Source organism: Stylophora pistillata, chromosome 7, assembly GCF_964205215.1.
Source record: "Stylophora pistillata chromosome 7, jaStyPist1.2, whole genome shotgun sequence".
Taxonomy (NCBI): Eukaryota; Metazoa; Cnidaria; class Anthozoa; order Scleractinia; family Pocilloporidae; genus Stylophora; species Stylophora pistillata.
This window is the reverse complement of record NC_142525.1, coordinates 18025564-18046272: the sequence shown is the minus strand read 5'-3', so window position 1 is coordinate 18046272 and position 20709 is coordinate 18025564. Positions and strand designations below refer to the sequence as shown.

At 40.1% G+C, this 20709-nt stretch overlaps 3 protein-coding genes and 1 pseudogene across 4 annotated transcripts in view; 2 read left to right on the top strand and 2 right to left on the bottom strand.

Moving 5' to 3' along the window:
- The window catches only part of LOC111334831 (immunoglobulin superfamily member 10), a 58766-nt gene extending 53492 nt beyond the window's left edge, over positions 1-5274 (top strand). For both annotated transcript variants that reach the window (XM_022940648.2, XM_088727836.1), the window contains exon 6: positions 1484-5274. In XM_022940648.2, the coding sequence (XP_022796383.1) occupies positions 1484-1575 (92 nt within the window). In that variant the 3' untranslated portion in view covers positions 1576-5274. The remainder of the gene's footprint in view (positions 1-1483) is intronic.
- A 1308-nt stretch (positions 5275-6582) lies between these two features.
- On the top strand, positions 6583-9394 carry LOC148726950 (uncharacterized). The gene is made up of 2 exons (XM_088727831.1): positions 6583-7001; positions 7358-9394. Exons 1-2 carry the CDS (start codon positions 6880-6882, stop codon positions 8640-8642), a joined length of 1407 nt encoding a protein of 468 aa, XP_088583957.1. The 5' UTR covers positions 6583-6879; the 3' UTR covers positions 8643-9394.
- LOC111334840 (uncharacterized) lies at positions 7887-10926 on the bottom strand. The gene is made up of 2 exons (XM_022940659.2): positions 10691-10926; positions 7887-10551 (listed from the first exon to the last, which is right to left on the bottom strand). Exons 1-2 carry the CDS (start codon positions 10862-10864, stop codon positions 9475-9477), a joined length of 1251 nt encoding a protein of 416 aa, XP_022796394.2. The 5' UTR covers positions 10865-10926; the 3' UTR covers positions 7887-9474.
- A 797-nt stretch (positions 10927-11723) lies between these two features.
- On the bottom strand, positions 11724-12516 carry LOC148726949 (uncharacterized; annotated as a pseudogene).
- Between the last annotated feature and the right edge of the window lie 8193 nt (positions 12517-20709).

The window sequence follows — 20709 nt, the reverse complement described above, 5'->3', positions numbered from 1 at the left end:
ATCTTCAAGGTATTTTGAGATAAGGCCATTCATCCTTTCTCTACAAGCTCGCCCTGAGAGCACGACGGGTTTTTTGTCTTCCGAAAAAATAGGGGAAGTACCCTCGAAATTTCCTTATAATCAGCGGGACATTTTGGCCTTCGCTGGGCCACTTCGGTCGCCAGCATCACCTCTTGGCAAGTGTTTGGCTATCTAAAAGGCATTTTCTAGAAATGGAAGAAGGCATACATTGATACAGAACTCCATACCTGTGCTTCTTTGCATGCACATGTTTAGGAACTTCGAGCCGCCATTTTGTTTTCAAGTTCTTTCGCCACTCGGCTTTTTTCCATTTAGATCATGCAAAATACATTGTTTTTTAATCACAAAAAAACGACATTTGGATCCATAGATGGTAGAAAATTCTTACTAAAAGTGTCAAACGTAAGTTAGTTTCGTTAAGTGGCCAAAAAACGGCTGGAGCGCCTTCTTCCCGTCGAAACTGGAACCGCAAACTGCAAACGTGACGGCAAGGCGGTGATCACGTGACCTCAGGTTCGCCGTTTGCCGTAAACGTGATGCTAAAGTTCCCTATTATAATCTCTCGACAGAAGTAGCTGTTTGCCTGTCATACTAATTCTTCTATTTGTCTTTGGCTCTGTTCCACAGACAGAAAACGTCGTCAATATATCTCTTCCAAAGTAGCGATTCAGTTGCGCTCTTGCTGATAATATTTTTGGCTATGAAAATATTTGCAAAAGCCACTGCTGCTGTGGTATTCTTTGCCGCTATCGTTCGGTTTGCGAGAAAAAGTATCGAGTTTTAAAAATAGGAAACTTGGTGAGAATTCACAGCTCTGGTATAGAAAATATACCTATCTTAATTGCAGTAGCGAAGTTTAGGAAATAAGAGTGGAAAAGTAATTAAAAGTTTCTGCTTATCTATGCAAGGTTGGTGTGGAAACTATCGTATGAAAAGAAATTAAAATTACGAGTACAAACTCAGCTGCCAACCACCATGAGAACTAATCTTTTTCATGTAAGACCTTAAACACTTATATTTACCGAAATTTTCACTAGAGTTGAACAAGAAAAGTACCGAGATGCAGCTGTACAATTTAACTTGGCTATTCAAAATTTACTTGTGGCTTTTTATCTTTTTAAAACATAGCAATGAAGGAAACTCGCATGAATTAAGAACGCTAAAATTCTAAAAACAAAGAATAAAGATGCTTAAACATCCACAGGGAAAAATCACTTAATTTTCCCGCAACAATTCGTCTTATCAGAGCTCATCATTTCCAATGTTCAAAATTTCAAATGTTCGCGAAAAGGAGGTAATAAGAGATTCACTTTAACAAAACTCTTGATGGAATATTACTGAACTGGTAACCGTGAAGTAAATTCACGTAAAATTATTCTGTTCTGAAACCATTCCCTTTTGACCCATGACAGCGATTTGCTGTATGAACAACTAAAAGTTCTTTTCCTGTTTTCCTCTTTAGGTCTCTCCAACGAAACATCAGCTGCAACAACTTCTGAGGCTTTCACCTTTACACTCATTATTTTAATCTTTGGGGCTCTAAACCTTCAATAGACCTTTTTAGGTATTTGGCCACATGGTGTGAAATGAGTAAAACAAACTTCAATGAAATGTTTGCCCTGTGACGATCACAGAAATCTTTGCGCAAACTCAGTGATCCGATCATTGGCAACTCATTCTTGGATGTAGAGATTTGTTTACTTAAATAGCTGATATGATCTTTCCAAGTTAGCTGCTCGTCAATACATACCCCAAAAACTTAAGTAGCGTTGGTTTGTGTTAAAAGTTGGCCGCCAAGGGAGATAGAGAAGTTGTGGTTACATCTCCCTGAAAATAAAATGAGTCGTTTTCTTTACATTCACCGATAATTTGTTACAAACTTCAATATTTTTTAGTTTGTTATTTAGCACAGATACTAAGGTATTTGCGTTGGAGTGAAAATAAAAAACACAAGTATCGTCGGCAAAGAGCAGAAGCTCTATCAATTCTGAAGGATTTTGGAGATAGGTTATGTAAAGAATAAAAACAAGGGCTAAGAATGGAACCTTCGAGTTGTTTATGATCTCAGTTAACGACTCCATTTTGATTGTCACCGATTTCTCTTTTACGTCAGTCATTTGAGTGACGATTTATCCGTGAATATGAAAAATTCGGCGAGAGAAGGAATTTCGTCCATACGATGTCGTCTGCGGCACATACTTAAGCAGCCATTTAGATTACTGTTTACTCATTTTAAACCATAAGACCAGAGAGCCAAAAAGGTCTATTCAGCTAGCTTGTGCATGTTTTCAAGTTAAAGCATACCAGCTTATTTGATTATTTTAACCAGTTAGCTGGCAGCTAGTTTGTGCATTTATCCGGTTGAACCTTTTCGGCAGCTTAGTATGTGATAGATTTAAAACAGAGGGTTCGTTTGTTTTTTGTTTTCGTCAAGCGGTCATTGTAGTAGTCAATTATAATATGCATGATATATAACCGCCTAATATTAGGGTTCGAGCCCCGGCCGGACCAACACTCAGGGTCTTAAAAATAGTTGAGAAGAATTTGCTACCTTTCTATAACATCAAGAAATGGTTAGATATTCTAGTCTTCTCGGATAGGGACGAATAAATGGAGGTCCCGTCTCCTGCAGGGTTGGGGTAGGAGACGTTAATTTCCCACACACGAGATTACTGTGTGATGGATGTCCTCCCCTGGGGTGGGATGGTGGGATATCGGGCGCACTTAATAAGGAGCCTCGCTCTGTTGTGCGACCCTCACCACACTCTGGTGAAAGTGATTAAATCTAAATTTTTCCAGTGATGACCAAACCTGCTTGATATGGGCTCCACTTAAATAGAAATGTCAAACATTCTAGAGCATTCTACATCTTAATCAAGTATACTTCTGGAAAACATTGATAATGTAATACTTTTTTGTACTTGTAGAGAAAGTAGAAGTCAATTCCAGATGTTTTCATTTTATTCGCTTTTTTTTTTTCCAGATTTGCTTGGTTATGAGGCAAGGACTGAGCTCTGTCATTCCTTAACCCTTTTCTGGCAAGCCACGCATACATGGGCGTCATAACACCCAGTACTGTTGTTATTTGTTTCTTGTTGAAATTAAGAGACAACATTATGTAAGTGTGTACATTGCAAGGCTGTTTGATGTAACACCTATTGTAGCCTAGAACAGCCACAATGATTCCCGATTTCCATTGCAGTGAACCGTTCCTATAATAACAAATCCCAAAAATCCAGCATTCTGCTCCAAGAGCAACACTGAAAATCGATTTTTTAAATTGTTTATTTTCATTTCTACATGATCATGACTATCTCTAAGAAATTACTCAGTTCTAGCTCATTTATTTCAGCTGAAAAAGTGAATCTGCAGTTGGCCAATATTATTGACACAATGAGGAAAGTTTTAGAACATGAGAAGACTAAAAAAAAAAGGGAGTTGGGAAATTTCGTGCGAATCTGTCTTTTGGGGCAATTTTATTTTTAGATGTTTATTTTTTAAATAATTTTAAAATATTTCAATGCTATTTCTAGTCAAAGGTAGAATTATTATATGATTAAATTTTTTTTTAGTGAGAACTTTTGGAGTATAATTTCTTTATATATTTTGGATCGGAGTCTTGTATGTGCACCTTCATGTTTTTTTGTTTTGTTTTGTTTTTTGTTTGTTTTGTTTTTAGTTTTTGGGTTAGGTTATCTTAATTCTCAAATGTTTAAGAAATAGAAGACGTGAATTTAGCGAACTTATTGAGCATCGCGCTCAAAGTCCCGTTCGCCAAGTCAAGATGTTAGCAGTCTGGCCCTCTATCGAAGAAGGATTCCTAACCGCACGTTCACGGGCTACAATAAACGCAATCAAAATTGTCAAGTACTTGTGAAAAGTTTTCGTGGCTTGTATGAAGCGGCGTTTCGTCATGGCTCAGGGACTCATCAGATACTTTTCGTAAGTTTTCTGCGAATTCATCGAACATCGCGCATCATCGAGCATCGAGCATCGCGCATACCACAAGGGAATTAAGAAGGTATTAGTTCTACTCCTAGAATTTTCTCTATTTGTAGCATTGAATCATTGGTCGGTGGTTTTTTCCATTATCAATACTTTTAAGTATATGCTGTGGTGTTTAAGAGCGCAGACATTGCTAAAAGAATGAGTAAAACTAGTGATTAAACAGCTGATTGTAGTCAAATCATATGTGAATGGAATTCTGAGTATGCTCCTGTTTCTAGAACGGCTTTATAGGTGCTTGCATAGCACATTGAACATGTCAGAGAGCTTTTCTCGATTCATTGCTTCCAATTACCGTAGAAGTGTTTTTGATAATAGTAAGTGATTCACTGTTTCTAAACGAGGTCCTTTTATTAATGACTACGATTATAACAAAGATGTAAAATGGGATTTATGCTTTAGAGTTGTAGTTGATTTTATGATAATTTTTCTATATTTATTATAAGTTTAGATTTCAGAAGATTTGCTGCCAGATTGTAGCCACGTTAGTCTGTTTTTATTAGCTTTAAATTGCGTAGCATTGTACCAGCTAAGCAGTGACTACCAAGTGTTACCTCGAGTAGGAAAATCGCGCAGAATGCCTTCTTTTCTCGGAATATTCAGTGCCAGATTATAGATCTGTAATATTTTTGGCTGAACGTGATCTGGAGAGCTTTCATCGTTCAAGGATTACGTGCGTTTCCTTATGCGATCCTTGTGTGTATTAGGTTTAACTGATAAACTTGATAAACACAAGGATCACCCCCTCTCACCCCTATGACATATAACTCAGCAATGGCTGTTGAGCTCGATTGTATGCAAATACAAGGCAACGTTTCGTGCTTGCTTTTGAAAGAAGAGAAATAGGATTGAATGAAAATCCGAATCGGTGATCTCTTGTTGTTCAGAGCGAGGTTCTTACTCGAGAATTAAACACAAGATATTGTAGCCTGTTACCCGGTTAACTACATTCTTATATACTGATAGCCGTTTTAGTGACCTCAGTTACAGTTAGTAACTACAGTTGTAATAATTGCGTTGATATTCACTACAAACATTCAGTGCGAAACAATTACCCTAAGCTTTCTATTTTGCAATCCATCTATGGAGAGATGCATTCGTTCCACCTGTAATAGTCTCGTGACTTTCTGCAACTTCCTGTTGAACTAGGTTTTTGTCACGCTGATACTGAAGTATTGTCGTTTATTGGATCTTTACTGTGTAGAAATTATGATTATTAAATGCTGATAAAATAAATTTGGATAATATTTTGGTTGTGTAACGTTGAACCTTGAAAGCTGTTTGCAAATTTCCTTTGCACGAGGGGTCTTTAATTAAAGAGTCGACACAACATGTTAGGTAACTGCAACCTTAAAGAGAGAGAATCATCGGTAAATTGTCGACTTCGTGTCTACACGACTTAATCCTCGACGTTTGCGTACAACTGCTTGTCATAAATTTTCATGTTGATGAGTTTCTGCAAAGGAAACACCAATTGTCTTAGGGGATGATGTCAAGGGCAATTAATTTTTTTAAATAGCATTAAAATGGATCACCAGTAAATCGGAGTCTAAGCAAATATTTGTTTGTAAATAACTTCTATTACATGGCTAGCAGCGCCTTCGGGAAAGATGAAGCGAATTGGCTACCCGAGCGGGCAAGATGGGCCCATCTTACCCGATTGGGATCGCCCGCTCTGATCCGGCGCGAGAAAAGAAGTGTGTAGGATGGACTTACAAAGTTGGTTTTTTTTTTTTTTTTTTGACAATTTCGGCGACGAAAATACAAACTAAAATACAACGAAAAGGAATGCAAAAAATACAGGAAAATACAAACGAAAGCGTAACTACTTACAAGATCTGTACGGCACTCCGGAATAACAACGACTAAATGAAAATTACAAACTACGACTTTAGATAGCGGATAAAGTCTAAAACAATAGACTAAACAAGGCTACACAATACTCAAAAGCGATTACATAAAACAACGCTGACAAACTTAGTTTACATTTTGACAGCACGAAAAAATACAAACTAATAAATACAGAACTGAACTATGAAGACGAGAACTATTTACACTAACTACAAATAACAAAGACGAACGACAGAACCGATAAAAAATAACTCTCGTGGCTACATCTAGGTTCATTTAGGTTGTTTTTAGGTTGTCGTTCGTCTTATTAACTCACTGGAGCGGCCGCTGGCCATCGCAACTGTTGTAACGCTATACCCAAGACTGCTTGCGAGCGAGGAGAGAAAGGATTTTGTAACGTTGTGTTTACGTCGAATAAAATTAAAATTCTCGTTTTATTTGGTCTTACCACCCAGACTATGTCCACCATATTGCTGTACGCCAATTAAAAAGTGCTTCGTAACGCCTATTGTGCATTTTTGTGGACAGGAAAAACCAGACGGAATTAATGAATGGGGTCTTTTACGGCCAGAATAATAATTACGGTTTTGTCTCTGACGAAGAGGCGGCAGTAAGCATTATTATAGTCTACGAGCAGGTCGTTGTTTGGTCTCGTCACGCAACGTTGGAGAGAGAGCGTTGCATGACGGGTTCAAATTAGGGCTGTAGAGGGGACTGCAGGAAGCGTGGTGTCAATAGAGTCCTAAAGTGCTTACGTCACGTTTCCATAGCACCGGAATTCTGTGGTCTAAACAAACCAATATGGCGTCCCTAGCGTGACACATTGTCGTTGACCTCGAACACTTCAAGAGCTATAATAGCGCATTTTATCCTCCAATAATAGAAATAAGATAAAGAGAATCAAGATAACCTTTGGCCTTACTATTGAAGAGTATAATAAGCGGACAAAAGCACCTGGTGAGCAATAATTCGAGTCAAAACGCCACGGAGACGAAGTTTGCGATGGGCCAGTGTTTTCATCCAGATTGCAATCACACATCTGAAAGCCACTGCTGCCGATTCTTTTCGTTTCCAGACCAGAAAAAACATAAAACACTCTATGATAAGTGGATATCATTTGTAAGGTGAGTATTTTTCGAAAAATATATATTTCGATGCTGTACCATCGATTAGAAATAGCTGTTTTTTTTTTATCTCAAACTGATTCACGATTAGCTGTTTCTCTTTCTTGTCTTATTTCTTTTCTCGCGGCTTTGCCTTTCCTTGTCTTCAGTCTTGATCTAAGATTATTTAGTTACTAAAAAACTATATGATAGTTGTGAGTATCAAAGCTTTTACACTAACTAGTATTAGTAACAAGCTCAGAGAAATACTCGCTTCGCATTCACGTCTTAGACTACAAGGTTAAGCATGTGACCAACTAAACTTTGGGTTTTTTAAGCGCAAGTATAGTAACTGCTTCTGTCTTTTTCTGTTATAGGAGAGGAGATAGAAAGCCCAGCAAACATTCGCGACTTTGCAGTTGTCACTTTAAAGATGGGCGAAAAGAAAATATGCCAACCATCAGTGACAGAAACAGGCACAAGCTGTTTGATAGTTTGGACTTGCTGCCAGGTACAGGACCAACACCTCCCAGTACACCTACCCCCAAGAAAAAACGGAAAGTGTCTGCCGAGCCCACGAAATTACCAACTGTAGCATCTGTGCTTGAAGAGATTAAAGAGAACTCTGAACCATGTTCCACTGAATGCTCACAAGAGGAAAAGACAAGTTCCAAAGAAGCTCTGCTGTCAATAGAGCTTGATATGACTTCAACAGAACTTGCTAAACACAAGGAAGTGTCAAGTTACTATAGTGCACACTACTCTGCTAAGAGCTTGAGCCCTGAGGTGATACGGATGGAGACAGGTCTACCCACTAAGGATGTTTTTGATATTGTTGTGGGATATGTTTCAAGATTCAAGGGTGAAATAAACTATTATGCTGGATGGAAGGTTGAGGCGATCACACTTGAGGACCAGATATTTATCACTCTGATGAAACTGAAACAAAATTATACCAATCTACATTTAGCCCAGTTGTTTTCATGCAGTGTTGCAACTGTTGCTAACATAGTACTAACTTTTGTCCATGTTCTGCATTCTCTCCTGTTCAAAGACATCATGACAACTGTGCCATCTAGAGAAAAGAACAAGATGTGTTTGCCATCTTCTTTCACTGAGTACAGCAGTTGCCGCATTGTGATTGATTGTACAGACATTGAAATTGCTGCACCTAAGCTCATGTCCCAGCAGAATGCTACATATTCCAGCTACAGGGGAATGAACTCTTTCAAAGTCATTATAGGGGTTGCCCCAAATGGAGTTATAACCTATGTTAGTGATCTTTTTCCTGGCTCAGTCAGTGACAAGGTCATGGTTAAAGAGTCTGGGTTTTGTAAACGTTTGAGTGCTGGTGATCTTGTTCTGGCAGACAAAGGTTTTCTCATCAGCGATGTAGTTCCAAGAGGTGTTTCAGTGAACATACCACCATTTCTCAACAATGGAAAGTTTACAGAGAGTGAGGCAAGGGCGACAAAATCAATAGCTCGATGTCGCATCCACGTAGAGCGTGCAAATGCAAGACTTAAGAGTTTTCGCATCCTTGGCTTCATCCCAGCATTTTTGAGGTGCCATGCTGACAAGCTATGCCAACTGTGCTCAGCTCTTGTTAATTTGCAGTATCCATTGATCAAGGATGGCTGCGAAGACTTTGAATTTGACTGAATAGAACTTTTTTTCAACTAAATTATAGTACAATGAGTTTTTAATATTATTTTTGTATTACGAGAAGCCCTACTGTAACAGATCAAATGGTATTGACATAGCTTTGGTCAAAAATATGATGTGGTCAGTTTTACATTTTTCTGATATTCATCTCCTTTATGTTCATTAATACAAACTACTATGTGTTCTGTGAAAATAGATTATAATGAAAACCAGTGACATTCTTAAATTGTCATTTCAACTAAATCCAGGTCAGGGGCATGTGACCAGTATGGAATTCTTTCGTCCAGTAGTTCCAAGTGTGAAAGTCGTGCTGGCTTAAAGGTTTTACTTTTGTGTCTGTGAAGCTGGGAGCCTGAGTCCAGGTGTATAAAACTAAAGCCAGACTTCAATTAGCTTAAGGGAGGGTGAGAGGTAGTCAGAAAAAATAACCTGTGCTGCATGGATTTTGTTTTGGCTCTCTCCCCTTCCCTTTGCATTGCTATGCAAGCCTACTTAAGTGTGGCATAAGTTTTATGTACCTGGGCCCTGTTGAGTAACCAGGATAAGTGTTACCAGCTACCAGTAGCCATTGGTTGCAAAAAAAAAATTGTTTAAGCTTGCTTTCAGGAAGAATGTAATTTATTATTAAGTTACTATGCTAAATGGAAAAATGTGGGTTCTTTATCTTGTGTCTCTATCTGAGTGTAGAATATGTAATGTTATATTAAGAAATTAATGTATGAAATTTAAAAAAATACCTTTTAACATTAGCTACTGCCTATTTACATTAGCTCCCACTACCCCCCCCCCCCCCCCACTCTGATTATGTCCAGCATCTGTGCACCACTTTTCAAAGTTCTCCCTCGGTAATCTTTGGGAATAGTTGATGAAAGTAAAAATCACTCAAGATAGTAATATTGTGCTCCCAAGATTCATCTCGTTCAATCTTGATAACTACACTATCCTTTGTGGTCCATACAACAAAGTAGCAGAATTTGCGCTTTGTCAGGAACATCTGGCCTTGACACTGATGCCAGTAAACATGTGTGGTAGACAGCGTATAATTCCCTTCCTTCTCCTCCAAGTAAAAGTCTTTGTGCCCACAAGCTTCCTTGATTGTCGCATTTCGATGTGTGTAGGGGCACTTACACTCAATCACCGAGTCGTCTCCCACAAGTCCATCAGGGGAAGCACCCAGAACTCCCGACTCGTGTAGCCAAAGGCCGGTCTGTACAGGTGTAAAGTTTGTGATGTTGGTGAAGGATTTCAGGGCCTCAGTCTCATTGTCCTGTCGCCATGCAATTGCTTTAACTCCACTCAAGTTGTATTCCCCAAGTAGTCGCTTGATAAGAGACGGTGTAACTCTTTTTGCCTGGAGGACGGAGCCAAAATTACTGGCAGTCAGGCGGCCTCTACGAGCTTGGTGCCATGCAGGGCTGTTTCGCTGGCCAGCCGTGAGGGTGCTCACAACATTTATGGTTCTCTCCTCTACTTTGGCATTCTCAATCAAGTACTCTAATTGTTTTTCCTTCGTAGATGCCATAAGGAAACCTTCTGAGTAAATGATATCCTCAATCGTCTTGATCGGGAGAGGGGTAGCAGGTTGTGGTTCGGGACTCAAGATCCAGCAGGTCCCTGTAAATTTGCCATAGCGCTTTAGTTCGCTGTACAGCCACATCCGATCTTCTCGGCTAGGATCGCGCGCCAAAGGGCTGTAATCCTTCTTCTTCGGTGGCGCTGGAAACATCTGGCTTGCAGACTGTACGCTTTCTGCCTTTCGCTTTCGTTTCCATTGGCATTCCAGGTCCGTCCTGCTAAGGTTATGGATGCCATAAATAAATATGGCTGCCGCGTGACTGCACTTGAACTCGCCGCGAGGACACTCGCATTCTGTGTTTTTTATTTCAAGGTTTTCATCGAGATAAATCTGATAAAAAGATAATTCGAAACAGACACGTAAGTTGCAATATATATTCCGCAATATAAACATTAAATTGGAGGTGAAATCGGGGTTGGGAGTTCTTCGAATTGAACATACGTGTTGTGATCCCAAATTGGCAACTTACTGTGACTTTGTAGTCCTTATTTTTCATGCTTGCTTGGACTTCACCTTTGATGACTCCCCTGGAATAAATAAAGCTTTGGACATGGTCGGATTTGAAGTGGTTTTCTCCGCGATCAAGCGATTTCCGCTCTCCAGAAAAGAAAGAAACGAGTGAGCATATCGATAAAGACGCCATGTTTGAAGTATGAGTTTAAACTGTTTAGACCAGAAAAAAATGCTGTCATGGCAACGTGACGTCACACTTTAGGACTCTATGCAGTTTATTATTGCCAATAATTATTCAGACACCAGCATCAGTTACTAAGTGTCCCATTTCAACCCACATCTCCAAAAAAATAACTCCTGCATGCATAGCATGCCTATATTTGTTGTTGTTGTGGGAGATGCAGAACCAGAAAAAGCTACGCAAATTCTGTTCAAGTTGTGTGTTTAGAAACCTTTTTTCTTTCCATGATAGGCCGAGGGGATCTTTGATCTGTGTGGGAATGTGAAAATGACCGTAGACATCCCAGAAGATACATAATTTTAACGAAAATCTTTTGCTTTCAATTCTTGGGTTCGTGCCGAAGTCCGTAATAAGTTGTTACCTCTTCTGTTCCATCCCGATTAAGGTAGACCTTTTGGAGCTTAAACGAAACTCCATATTCCACAAATAATTGAAATTTAAGACTAAAAGCAAAGGAATTAGCGCTAGAGTATCGAAAAATGAAATCCTCAAAAGCGCAAGGACTGCTACGGCCGGAAAATGTGAATAGGGCTTGCTGACTTCAAGTGAGGCCTTGCAACATTTTAGCCCTTATTTGGACTGGTGAATTTTATTTCAAGTGTCCATATGTTCTTACGGTATTGTTCCATTGAAGCTTTTGTCTTTAAATTATTCTACTTTCAGAATTTTTAACCCAATGCTACGCGATTTTATGGCCATGAAGTTATAAAAGTCTTTATTCATTATCCATGGTCAGGTAGTCACAACATACGTGTGACTTTACAAACATGACAACACAATCTATCATTTAATTTAAGGTCAAGTACAATTAGTTAAAATTAAAAAGACACCTATTAGTAAAGGATCTCTTAGAACGTTCCGGTTTAACGGCAGGTAAAATAAAATCATGTCCTCTGTTTCGTAAAAATCTCTCTTTCTTAGGAAGTAATAGTTGATAAAGGGGGTGGGAAGGAGTATATGTGATAATGTTCCACAGCTTGCAATCTCGATTTCTTATAACTTCAGCTATTACATACAGGTTGTTGGTGTAACCAAACCTAAATGCTCGCTTAAAAAACCCATCAATACGTTCAAGGTATTTACCTTGATATGCCGCTCCCCAAATTTCAATTCCATATAAAAACAGGGACATAATTAAGAGATCAAATAATTTAGTCAATTGCTCTTTAAGATATCCAAAATATTTACAAACGCGTTAAATATATAAACGACTACTAGCCTTGCGTAGAAAATTGTCAATATGAAGGTCTCAGTCCGATTGATTTTCCTGGAAAATTATGCCAGAAATTTCAACCAGCTTTTCGTTCAATCCCCTGTACCAGAGGTGGCAGTGGTTTGGAAATTCTACCATGCACCTTCATCTCCCAGGTCTTAGTGAGGTTTAGTTTCATACGATTTCTTACCGCCCGGTGTTGAATGCTGTCAACCTCAATAAGAGAGTGATATTGATGTGCGGACAAAGGTACACTTAGTGTAAGATCGTCAGCATATTTGAGCGATAAATTGCGCTTCGGGTGGACCAGTCTTATATCGTTTACCATAATAGAGAACAATATAGGCCCTGGGACCGTACCTTGCGGTACCCCTCTGTTAATGCTAACAAATTCGGTGACAAAGCCGTCCACGACTACTCTCTGTTTCTTATTGTTAAGAAAACTAACAATTCGATTTAAAACATAAGGATTAATATTAAGTGACAATAACTTATTGCAAACAATAGCATTTGAAACACTGTCAAAAGCCTTAAGCCCCGGCCAAACGAGAAATGTTGCGCCACGCAACAAGACGCAACATTGTTAGGTCGCCCAACATGTTATCATGGAAGAGGGTGGCCAAACGGTATCCAACAACACGCAACATTTTCGTGAATCTGCATTGTGGACACGAATTTTGAGTGTGCGATACGCATGCGTTAGCGCAACATGTTGCGTTGACCTGGCCAAACGAGAAAATTTCACGCATTGTGGACACGAACAAAGGAAATGTTGGCTCTTGTTGCGAAGAAAGTTTGACCGTCGTCAAACTTTATCTAACAAGTGCCAACACGTCGCAACAACTCGCAACAGGGTGGCCAAACGAGATAATGTTGGGTGACCCAACAATGTTGCGTCTTGTTGCGAGGCGCAACACTTCTCGTTTGGCCGGCGCTTTACTGAAATCAAAAGAGAAAACTCTTACAAAGTCTATTGCCCCATCCAACCACTTTAGCCAATGATGATGACAAGTAATGAGCGTCAAGGTTGTGTTGCATCCTTTTTGTAGGCAAACTTGTCTGGGCCAATAGCAGACCTCAACACAGGAGACAGCTCTTGCTTTACTACCACTCTTTCAAAGAGTCTCATAATAACGTTAACGTTAGTTAAAGAAATTGGTCTCAGCTGATTACATGTTTCGAAGGGAGTCTCTTTGGGAATAGGTGTGATATTAGCTACAACCTCGGACAAAACCTGTCGAGACACAGTACAAAAATACCTATTTTTTGCACTCACCCTGACAAAAATGCTTACCGTCGCAAATTCAAAGACTGTTTCCCCCCTCCCCTATTGCAATGTTGTTGCGGTAACACAAGAAATGCATGCCTGAGCTGTTAAGCCCCAACAACATTGCACCAGGGGTGGGGAGAGGGGCAAGTTTGTTCCTTTTGGAAAAAGGGTTATGGCGGGAAAATAAAAATTGCATTGAAATGTCGCAACAGTTTTGTCCGGGGTTGTAGCTTCCACAAACAGAGCACCAACTGTTTCTTGAGAGAGGAGTTAAATACTTTGGTGATTGTTGGCGCAAGTTGATAAGCATAATTCCTCCAGATCCAGAACGGAAGTTCATCAGGACCTGGGGCAGTGCGCTTTAATGTAGTCAGAAACTTCCATACAGTGTGTACCTCAATTGTAGGAATACGAGTGTCATCCGGGATGGAAAGGACTTCGGGCGAGGAGTAATGATCATCAAGTTGAAAGACTGGAAATATGAGTCAATTGTTTTCGGGTCAATAGTAGAGCTGAAAGGTGCATTGCGAGCCTGTCTACCGGTGATCATATTGACAGTATCCCACCACCTCTTCGAACTGGTGTGATAACTGCTATTCCTTTCATTAACTGCACGGATTTGTTCAGTACGGATAAGTTCGTTGATTCGCTCTTGAGGGACATGGTTTTCAGACTGTTTGTGACTCCGCGAGTTCTTTTTCCTGATTTTACATAAATACTTAACAAGAGGAGACATATAAGGCGGGTCTCGGGATGAAATTCTAACCTTTATAATCGGGAAGCATTCATTAAACATCGAAAATATAGTCTCGCTTCGACGCCTAACATTATCAATAGGATCATCAGAAATGGTGAAACATCCCCAGTCAAACTGGTCCATCTTTTTATTCATACAAAGTTTGCGATGCTCTTTTACGTCTCGAAAGGAAACAGTTTTACGAACTGACTTGACCACGATACGAGGCATAACCAGAATACAGAGATGATCTGAGCGTACAAGGCTTTTGAACACAGATGTTTGCTACCATAGATGCGGACAATTGGTGAGAAATACATCCAGTATCCTTTGACCTCGCTAAAGGACTTAACCAATTGCTGAAAATTATGTTGGCTCATTAAGGTATTAATACAGAGTTTGTTGATGTCACCAGCAATAACGATCCTTACGATCCTTGCGTCCAGATTTAAAGATAAGACGTGTTCTCAACAATCGGAAAAATAATCGAGAATTTCACCTTCTGCATAAACTGGATCTGGAGGATGATAGACCGCAGCTACGTAATATTTAGAATTAGACGTAGTTGTAACACTCCAGACGCATTCGAAAGAATCGCTACCAAATAAACACCTGATTTGCCAGTCACTTCTGCAGATGACCGCTACTCCACCCCCATTACGCTTACCAGCGCGGTCCTTCCTTAAGAGGGTATATCCATTGGGGCACACCAAGTGCGAAGGGATTCTATTATTGAGCCACGTTTTCACGGTCTCTTCGTCTAGGAGTCTTTTCGTCCAAAAGTATTTTCACCTAAGTCTGTTCGTTTACTTGTTAAGTCTTTTCTCGAAGCAAAAAATAACTTTTAAAAGGCTAGATAAGGCTATAGAAAGCACTTGTTGCGAGACATTCACGTAGTGATATTACACTTCGTTGCCCTTTTACGCTCAATAGAAGCTTAAAAACAAGCCTAATATTCCCATTTCTTTCGCGTGAAATAATTAAACGGCAAGCAAGTCTTCGCTTTTGCCACTATTTAATAAAACATATTGCGTTACAACCTCATTCATGCTCTGTGTATTTATCGTAAATTCATGACGTCGAATTCGTAAACTAAGATTGGTGACTAAAGGTATCGGTACCAAAATGGCGGCGGCTCGCAACAAGTTCTTTCTATAGCCTTATCTAGCCTTCTAAAAGTTATTTATTTCCTTCGAGAAAAGACTTGACAAATAAACGAACAGACTTAGGTGAAAATACTTTTGGACGAAAAGACTTTTGGACGAAAAGACTTCGACGAAAAGACTCTCGGACCAAAAGACCGGAGACCCCCTGGAATTCAGAGACAAAGCAGATGTCAATATATTTAGAGTGGAGCTCTATGTGAAGAGCCGAAGCCGCCTCTGGTTTAGCGAGAGATCGAGCATTAACCGCCTCCCGGTTAGCTCAGTAACCGCCTCCCGGTTAGCTCAATGGATAGAGCGCTGGACTGTTGTGCGGGAGGTCGAGGGTTCGTGCCCCGGCCGGACCAACACTCAGGGTCTTAAAATAATTGAGAAGAATTTGATACCTTTCTATAACATCAAGAAATGGTTAGATATTCTAGTCTTCTCGGATAGGGACGAATAAATGGAGGTCCCGTCTCCTGCGGGGTTGGGGTAGGAGACGTTAATTTCCCACACACGAGATTACTGTGTGATGGATGTCCTCCCCTGGGGTGGGATGGGTGGGATATAGGGCGCACTTAATTTGGAGCCTCGCTCTGTTGTGCGACCCTCACCACACTCTGGTGAAAGTGATTAAATAAAATTAATTACCATGCACTTAGGGATAATTTTAGAAGCAGACGGTCCAGGCTTGTCAGCTAAATCCACAACAGTAAGTGTACGATGGCGGGTAAAAGTGAGCAACAACTCCCTTAAAAGTCTGTCGGCCGACTGTCGGCCGGCAGTATACCAACAGTTGACCGACAATAGACCAACAGCAAATTGAAACTTAAAAATTTGACAAGTGTAAAGACATCGCAATTACTCGACCCTTACCGTTCTGGTAGAATCAGTCGCATGATGCACCACAAATTGAGCTAAAATTGCAGCATCGTATGTCCTGAGTAAGTTTACCTATGAAATCGCCGTATAATGCATTGCGGTTTGTTTTAGGGGGTCATATATGGACTTTCAATTATCTCTGTCTGTTTGAGTTTACTTTTGGTTAATATTTTAAGTTAGTTTATTATTTTTTTACGTAGTCATTTGTCAGAGACAATAAAAGCTGCTTACATTTAGTAAAGCAAAAAAAAAGCTGCAAGAAGCCGCTGTAAACAAATATTTTGCTTCTTGACTGCGAGGATGATGCGATGGGGTTGTGAGGGGTTTGGTACCTAAAAAACCTAAACATAGGAGATTGCGACGAGATTGGTTCCAAAAAAACCTAAAAAAATGGCGGACTCAAGTGAGAAAGTTTCATTTCGCGTCGATATGCAATGTTCTTCCATGAGAGCTGAGGCTTTTCTGATATTCAACAGAGGCTCTCAACCAACACCTGGCCAACAAATTACCGACATGCTGCCAACAGTCGGCCGACAAACGGCCAACAGTCAGCCGACTGTTGGCAGAAGATTTTCGTAAAAGGCGGTAAACGACAGTCGGCCAACTGTTGGCTAACAGTCGGCCGACAGTTTTTGGGGAGCTGTTCTTCACTTTTTCCCGATGGCGACCGCCACTTCGAAGATGATTAGCATTTTTGCGATCTTGCGGTGCGAGAGTTGGAATTCTTGAGCTAGATCTGCTACCATGGCCAGCACGATTTCCACGATATTTCAAAAGAGAAAACTCTTTCAGTTTATCTAGGATGCTACCTCGAGGCTTAATTTTCCCGCAAGAGAAGCGAATAGAGAGAAGTTGGCTTCTTGAGTAAACAAATCGTACTGGGTAACTAGCATACTGGGAATAACGCTTGCCATGTTGAGTTAAATTTGGCTTGAAACTACAATTTGCTTCGCTGTGTGTAGTCCTGCACTGCGTAGTTTTAGCCCACATATACCGAACAGGACCAGGGTTATTTTCAACATCGACGGCAACCGTTAGGTCGATTGATACTGGGGCATTTGTTGGCAAGCGAAGGCAAACACAGCCATCCTTGCACCATCTGCATATTGGATAGCATAAACTGCGTCTAGTTAACTGAAAATAAGTCACTTAAAAATGTTTCTTGAGAGGTATTAACACTTGAGTTGGGTGATACAGATGACCAGCATTCGATCCTGGTAAAAATTGAACGTAATAGCCAGCGAGAAGAATAATACCAACAACAATATGCAAATATGTAAACAATGACGGTAAATGTATCGCCCGGGTCTCGTAAATCCAAGAAATCGGTGCGTTTTTGCCTCTGATTGGTCTATTTTAGCTGTTTTTTGAATAAAGGATAGCACGCGATTGTCTGGTAATCCCGAATGATCGGCATGTTGACATCTTAAATGTTTATTCCTGGGGAAAACCATGGGAGTAAAGCTATCAATTGACCTCCATTGTAAATCGGACAAATGAAAAAGAGCAGGCGGGATTACACGTCGCAGCTGTGATGGAAACTGAAGATGTCATGAACGAAACGTTGCCGCGAAATGTAAATGAAAGATTTTCTTCAATTTAAGTAACTTAGAGGATATCTTCGGTTAGCATGTACTCCTCGGCCCATCGTAGAGAAAGAGAAGGTTGCAAGAAAAAAACGCTTTTAAACATTTTTTGAGCTTTTTGAGACTCTACAACAAAAAGGATCGAGGCTGCGTGAAACAGAATGGAACGGAAGGTGTGACAATTTATTGCGGACTTCAGCACGACCCCACGCACTGGAAGCAAAGGTTTTCGTTAAAATGTTGGGACCTCCTCGGTCATTTTCACATTCCCACATAGATACATTATCACCTCTGTCATGTATCCAGTTTAATGCGAATCAAAGCACAAGGTTACAGAAACACACCCAAGTGTGCATGCTCACTAATGTCAACCGCTGGTCCAAATACACTGCAGATCCCCCCCCCCGCCGCCCACTTAGGCCAGTCTTTAATACCCATTAAGTTTCTAAACTAACTCAATGTTCAACATGCCATGTTCAATGTTCAAAGATCCAAACGAGCTGGAGGCTTTTGCACCCTGGTAGGGTACCGTTTAACAGGAACATATTCAACTTGGCTTGGTGGGGAGCTAACGGATTATTCTGCTGCTGACTTGGCTTGCTGATCAACTGTTTTCCTTGAAACAACTTCAAGCTGCTCACTTGGTTCAGCTACTTGGTCGCCATGGTTTTCGATTATGGTCGGAGATGGCACAGGGTGGGAAACTGGCGAATGATCTGTAACAGGAACATGACAATCCTTGAGTTCAGTTGATCTGTGTGTCGACGCCAAATTAGGTTAGGCCCTGTCTCCACTTCCTAAGACAGGGGTCTTAATTGTGTAGGGACGGTACTTGGTACCCACTTTGAGTGTCCAGAGTAGTTTCGTGCAATCAATTTTTGACCAATGGAAAAATGACGCGGTTCAGAACCACCCTTGGCGAGAGTCTGGTCTATCTGACGGTTGTTTTACATGAATGTTAAGAGCGAATGTTGCCAACGGTCAAACATTTGGTGGGAACAGCCAAAAAATCGATTCGGCTCATATTCTCAAGTTAGGTAGGCCTTATGGCGAAACAAAGCACTGCATACTTCGTTTGGCCGAATATCGATTTATTTTGGAGAAAATCGATAATAACTGAGGTTCGACCAAATGCTGCTTTTGAAGCTCAATTTTTCAGGCGAATCTCGGAGCGTCGCGCCACGAATTGAAAACACTTGGACCGATAAAAGCTACTAAATCTTGAAAAACAACACATCAATACATATGTTGACAGCAATTTGAGCAATTCTTGATCGTTTATTTACACAATGTAATTGAATTTAACCGACCTTCTTCTAACAAGATTACAAATGGGTCAAAAGCAACCCGTTATTTAACTACGTGCTATACAAAATAATCGACTGAAAATCTGGCTTTTGGAAGGCGAAGTGTGGTTCTTTTCGATCTCAAAATGAAAGGATTTTTTGGGGAAATGATTCAGTGCGATTTAATCAAATTTTAAATTTGGATAAAATGAGCTGATTTGACGGTGCCTCCAGTTGTTCGAAAATGTTCACATTCACACACAAAGTCAATTGTTTAGCATTTTACATCCAATCTACAGCTTATTTAACATAATATTGTCCTACCGCCATACTGCTGTATCACAAAAGGGGATTGCAGTCCTAAAATTGTTGCATTGCTCCCTCAATAGCAATAGAACTTGGCAGATAGTCAACACATCCTGATAATGATTGTTTACAAAGCGTATCTCGGAGTTTCTTTATTCCCATGTCGTTGAAATACTTCGCGTAAGAGATCTTTGTTTAATTATAAGTCTACAACCAAACCGTGAACCAAATGTAAGCGGAATGTTGCTAGTTCAGAAACATGTTTCTCGCGCGCAGAATAACGCTAATTAATTCAAAATGAGGTCTACTGAAATAAAACGCAAAAATAAAACATTGGACTATGAAGCAAGTGGCTACAGGAACAAAGGTCGTGTGTTACATATACGAAACAGGAGCAAACAATTATCTAACTCCGATCATAATTTAATGTATCATAATTGAATGTTTCATGGTACTTCGGGGGATAAAGCTCATTTTAGGACAAAAAGAGCGAAAGATCTGCAAAGGGCATAGCCCATCATACATCACTGCAGATGTGCGACATAGAAAAGTGTAGTGTTTGAATATTTGTTCATTTAAAAGAAGTTTAATAAGGGTCAAACCTGGAAAACCACAACTTTCGCTGAAATGTTTGTAAAAACCAACGTTTAACAGCTTTATATTTAAACTAATTCTTCTCCAGAAGCTACTGTGCTTTGTTAAGTTACTCGTCCCTGTACTAAGACTACGACCCAGGTAGCACGTTCACATTTTTCACACCCACCTTTTCCCGGAAGCGGTCCAAAAAAAACTCACATCTGGAAATAAAACCATCTAACCTACGCACCAGTAACATCACTCAATGGCTATCCGAACCATATACGTTTATTTCTCGACCAGTGGTTTCTATAACAAAATTAAATTACACTAAATCTAACTACCAAAAATAAATGACATAAACAAAATAGTAAACGATATAAACGCGGCGAAATGAAAACATAAAACACACCTGACGGTTTGGATCATGAAAGAACGCGAGACGCAGCTTAAAGACGAACAACGCCAAACTACGTAGCGTAAAGAAGCTTTACGCGCGAACACTACAATATATATGTTGGCTGGAGGGCAACCCCACCACGTGAACAGACCGCTGGCCCCAAATTTGTTGTAACATTTTCCCGGCAGCGGTCCAAAAAAGCTTACATCTGGAAACAAAACCATGTCTGCGTATCTCGGAACTCAAGAACGCTTCGAGTAATCATTGCACTAGCTGACACAGCAGACTTGAGCGCGATTCGGTATACCTACATCAAATACTTGCATTTTGGAAACAGTGGCTTTGAAAAATCAATTCAACTAGTTAGTTATTTAGTATTCTTGCCCAAGAAGGT

Excerpts from the sequence above, each read along its gene's own strand:
- LOC148726950 (XM_088727831.1), top strand. The coding sequence starts at position 6,880 with ATGGGCCAGTGTTTTCATCCAGATTGCAATCACACATCTGAAAGCCAC. Across the intron at positions 7,002-7,357 it reads AAGTGGATATCATTTGTAAG|GAGAGGAGATAGAAAGCCCA; the intron begins GTGAGTATTTTT and ends TTTCTGTTATAG.
- LOC111334840 (XM_022940659.2), bottom strand. The coding sequence starts at position 10,864 with ATGGCGTCTTTATCGATATGCTCACTCGTTTCTTTCTTTTCTGGAGAG. Across the intron at positions 10,552-10,690 it reads ATAAGGACTACAAAGTCACA|ATTTATCTCGATGAAAACCT; the intron begins GTAAGTTGCCAA and ends TCTTTTTATCAG.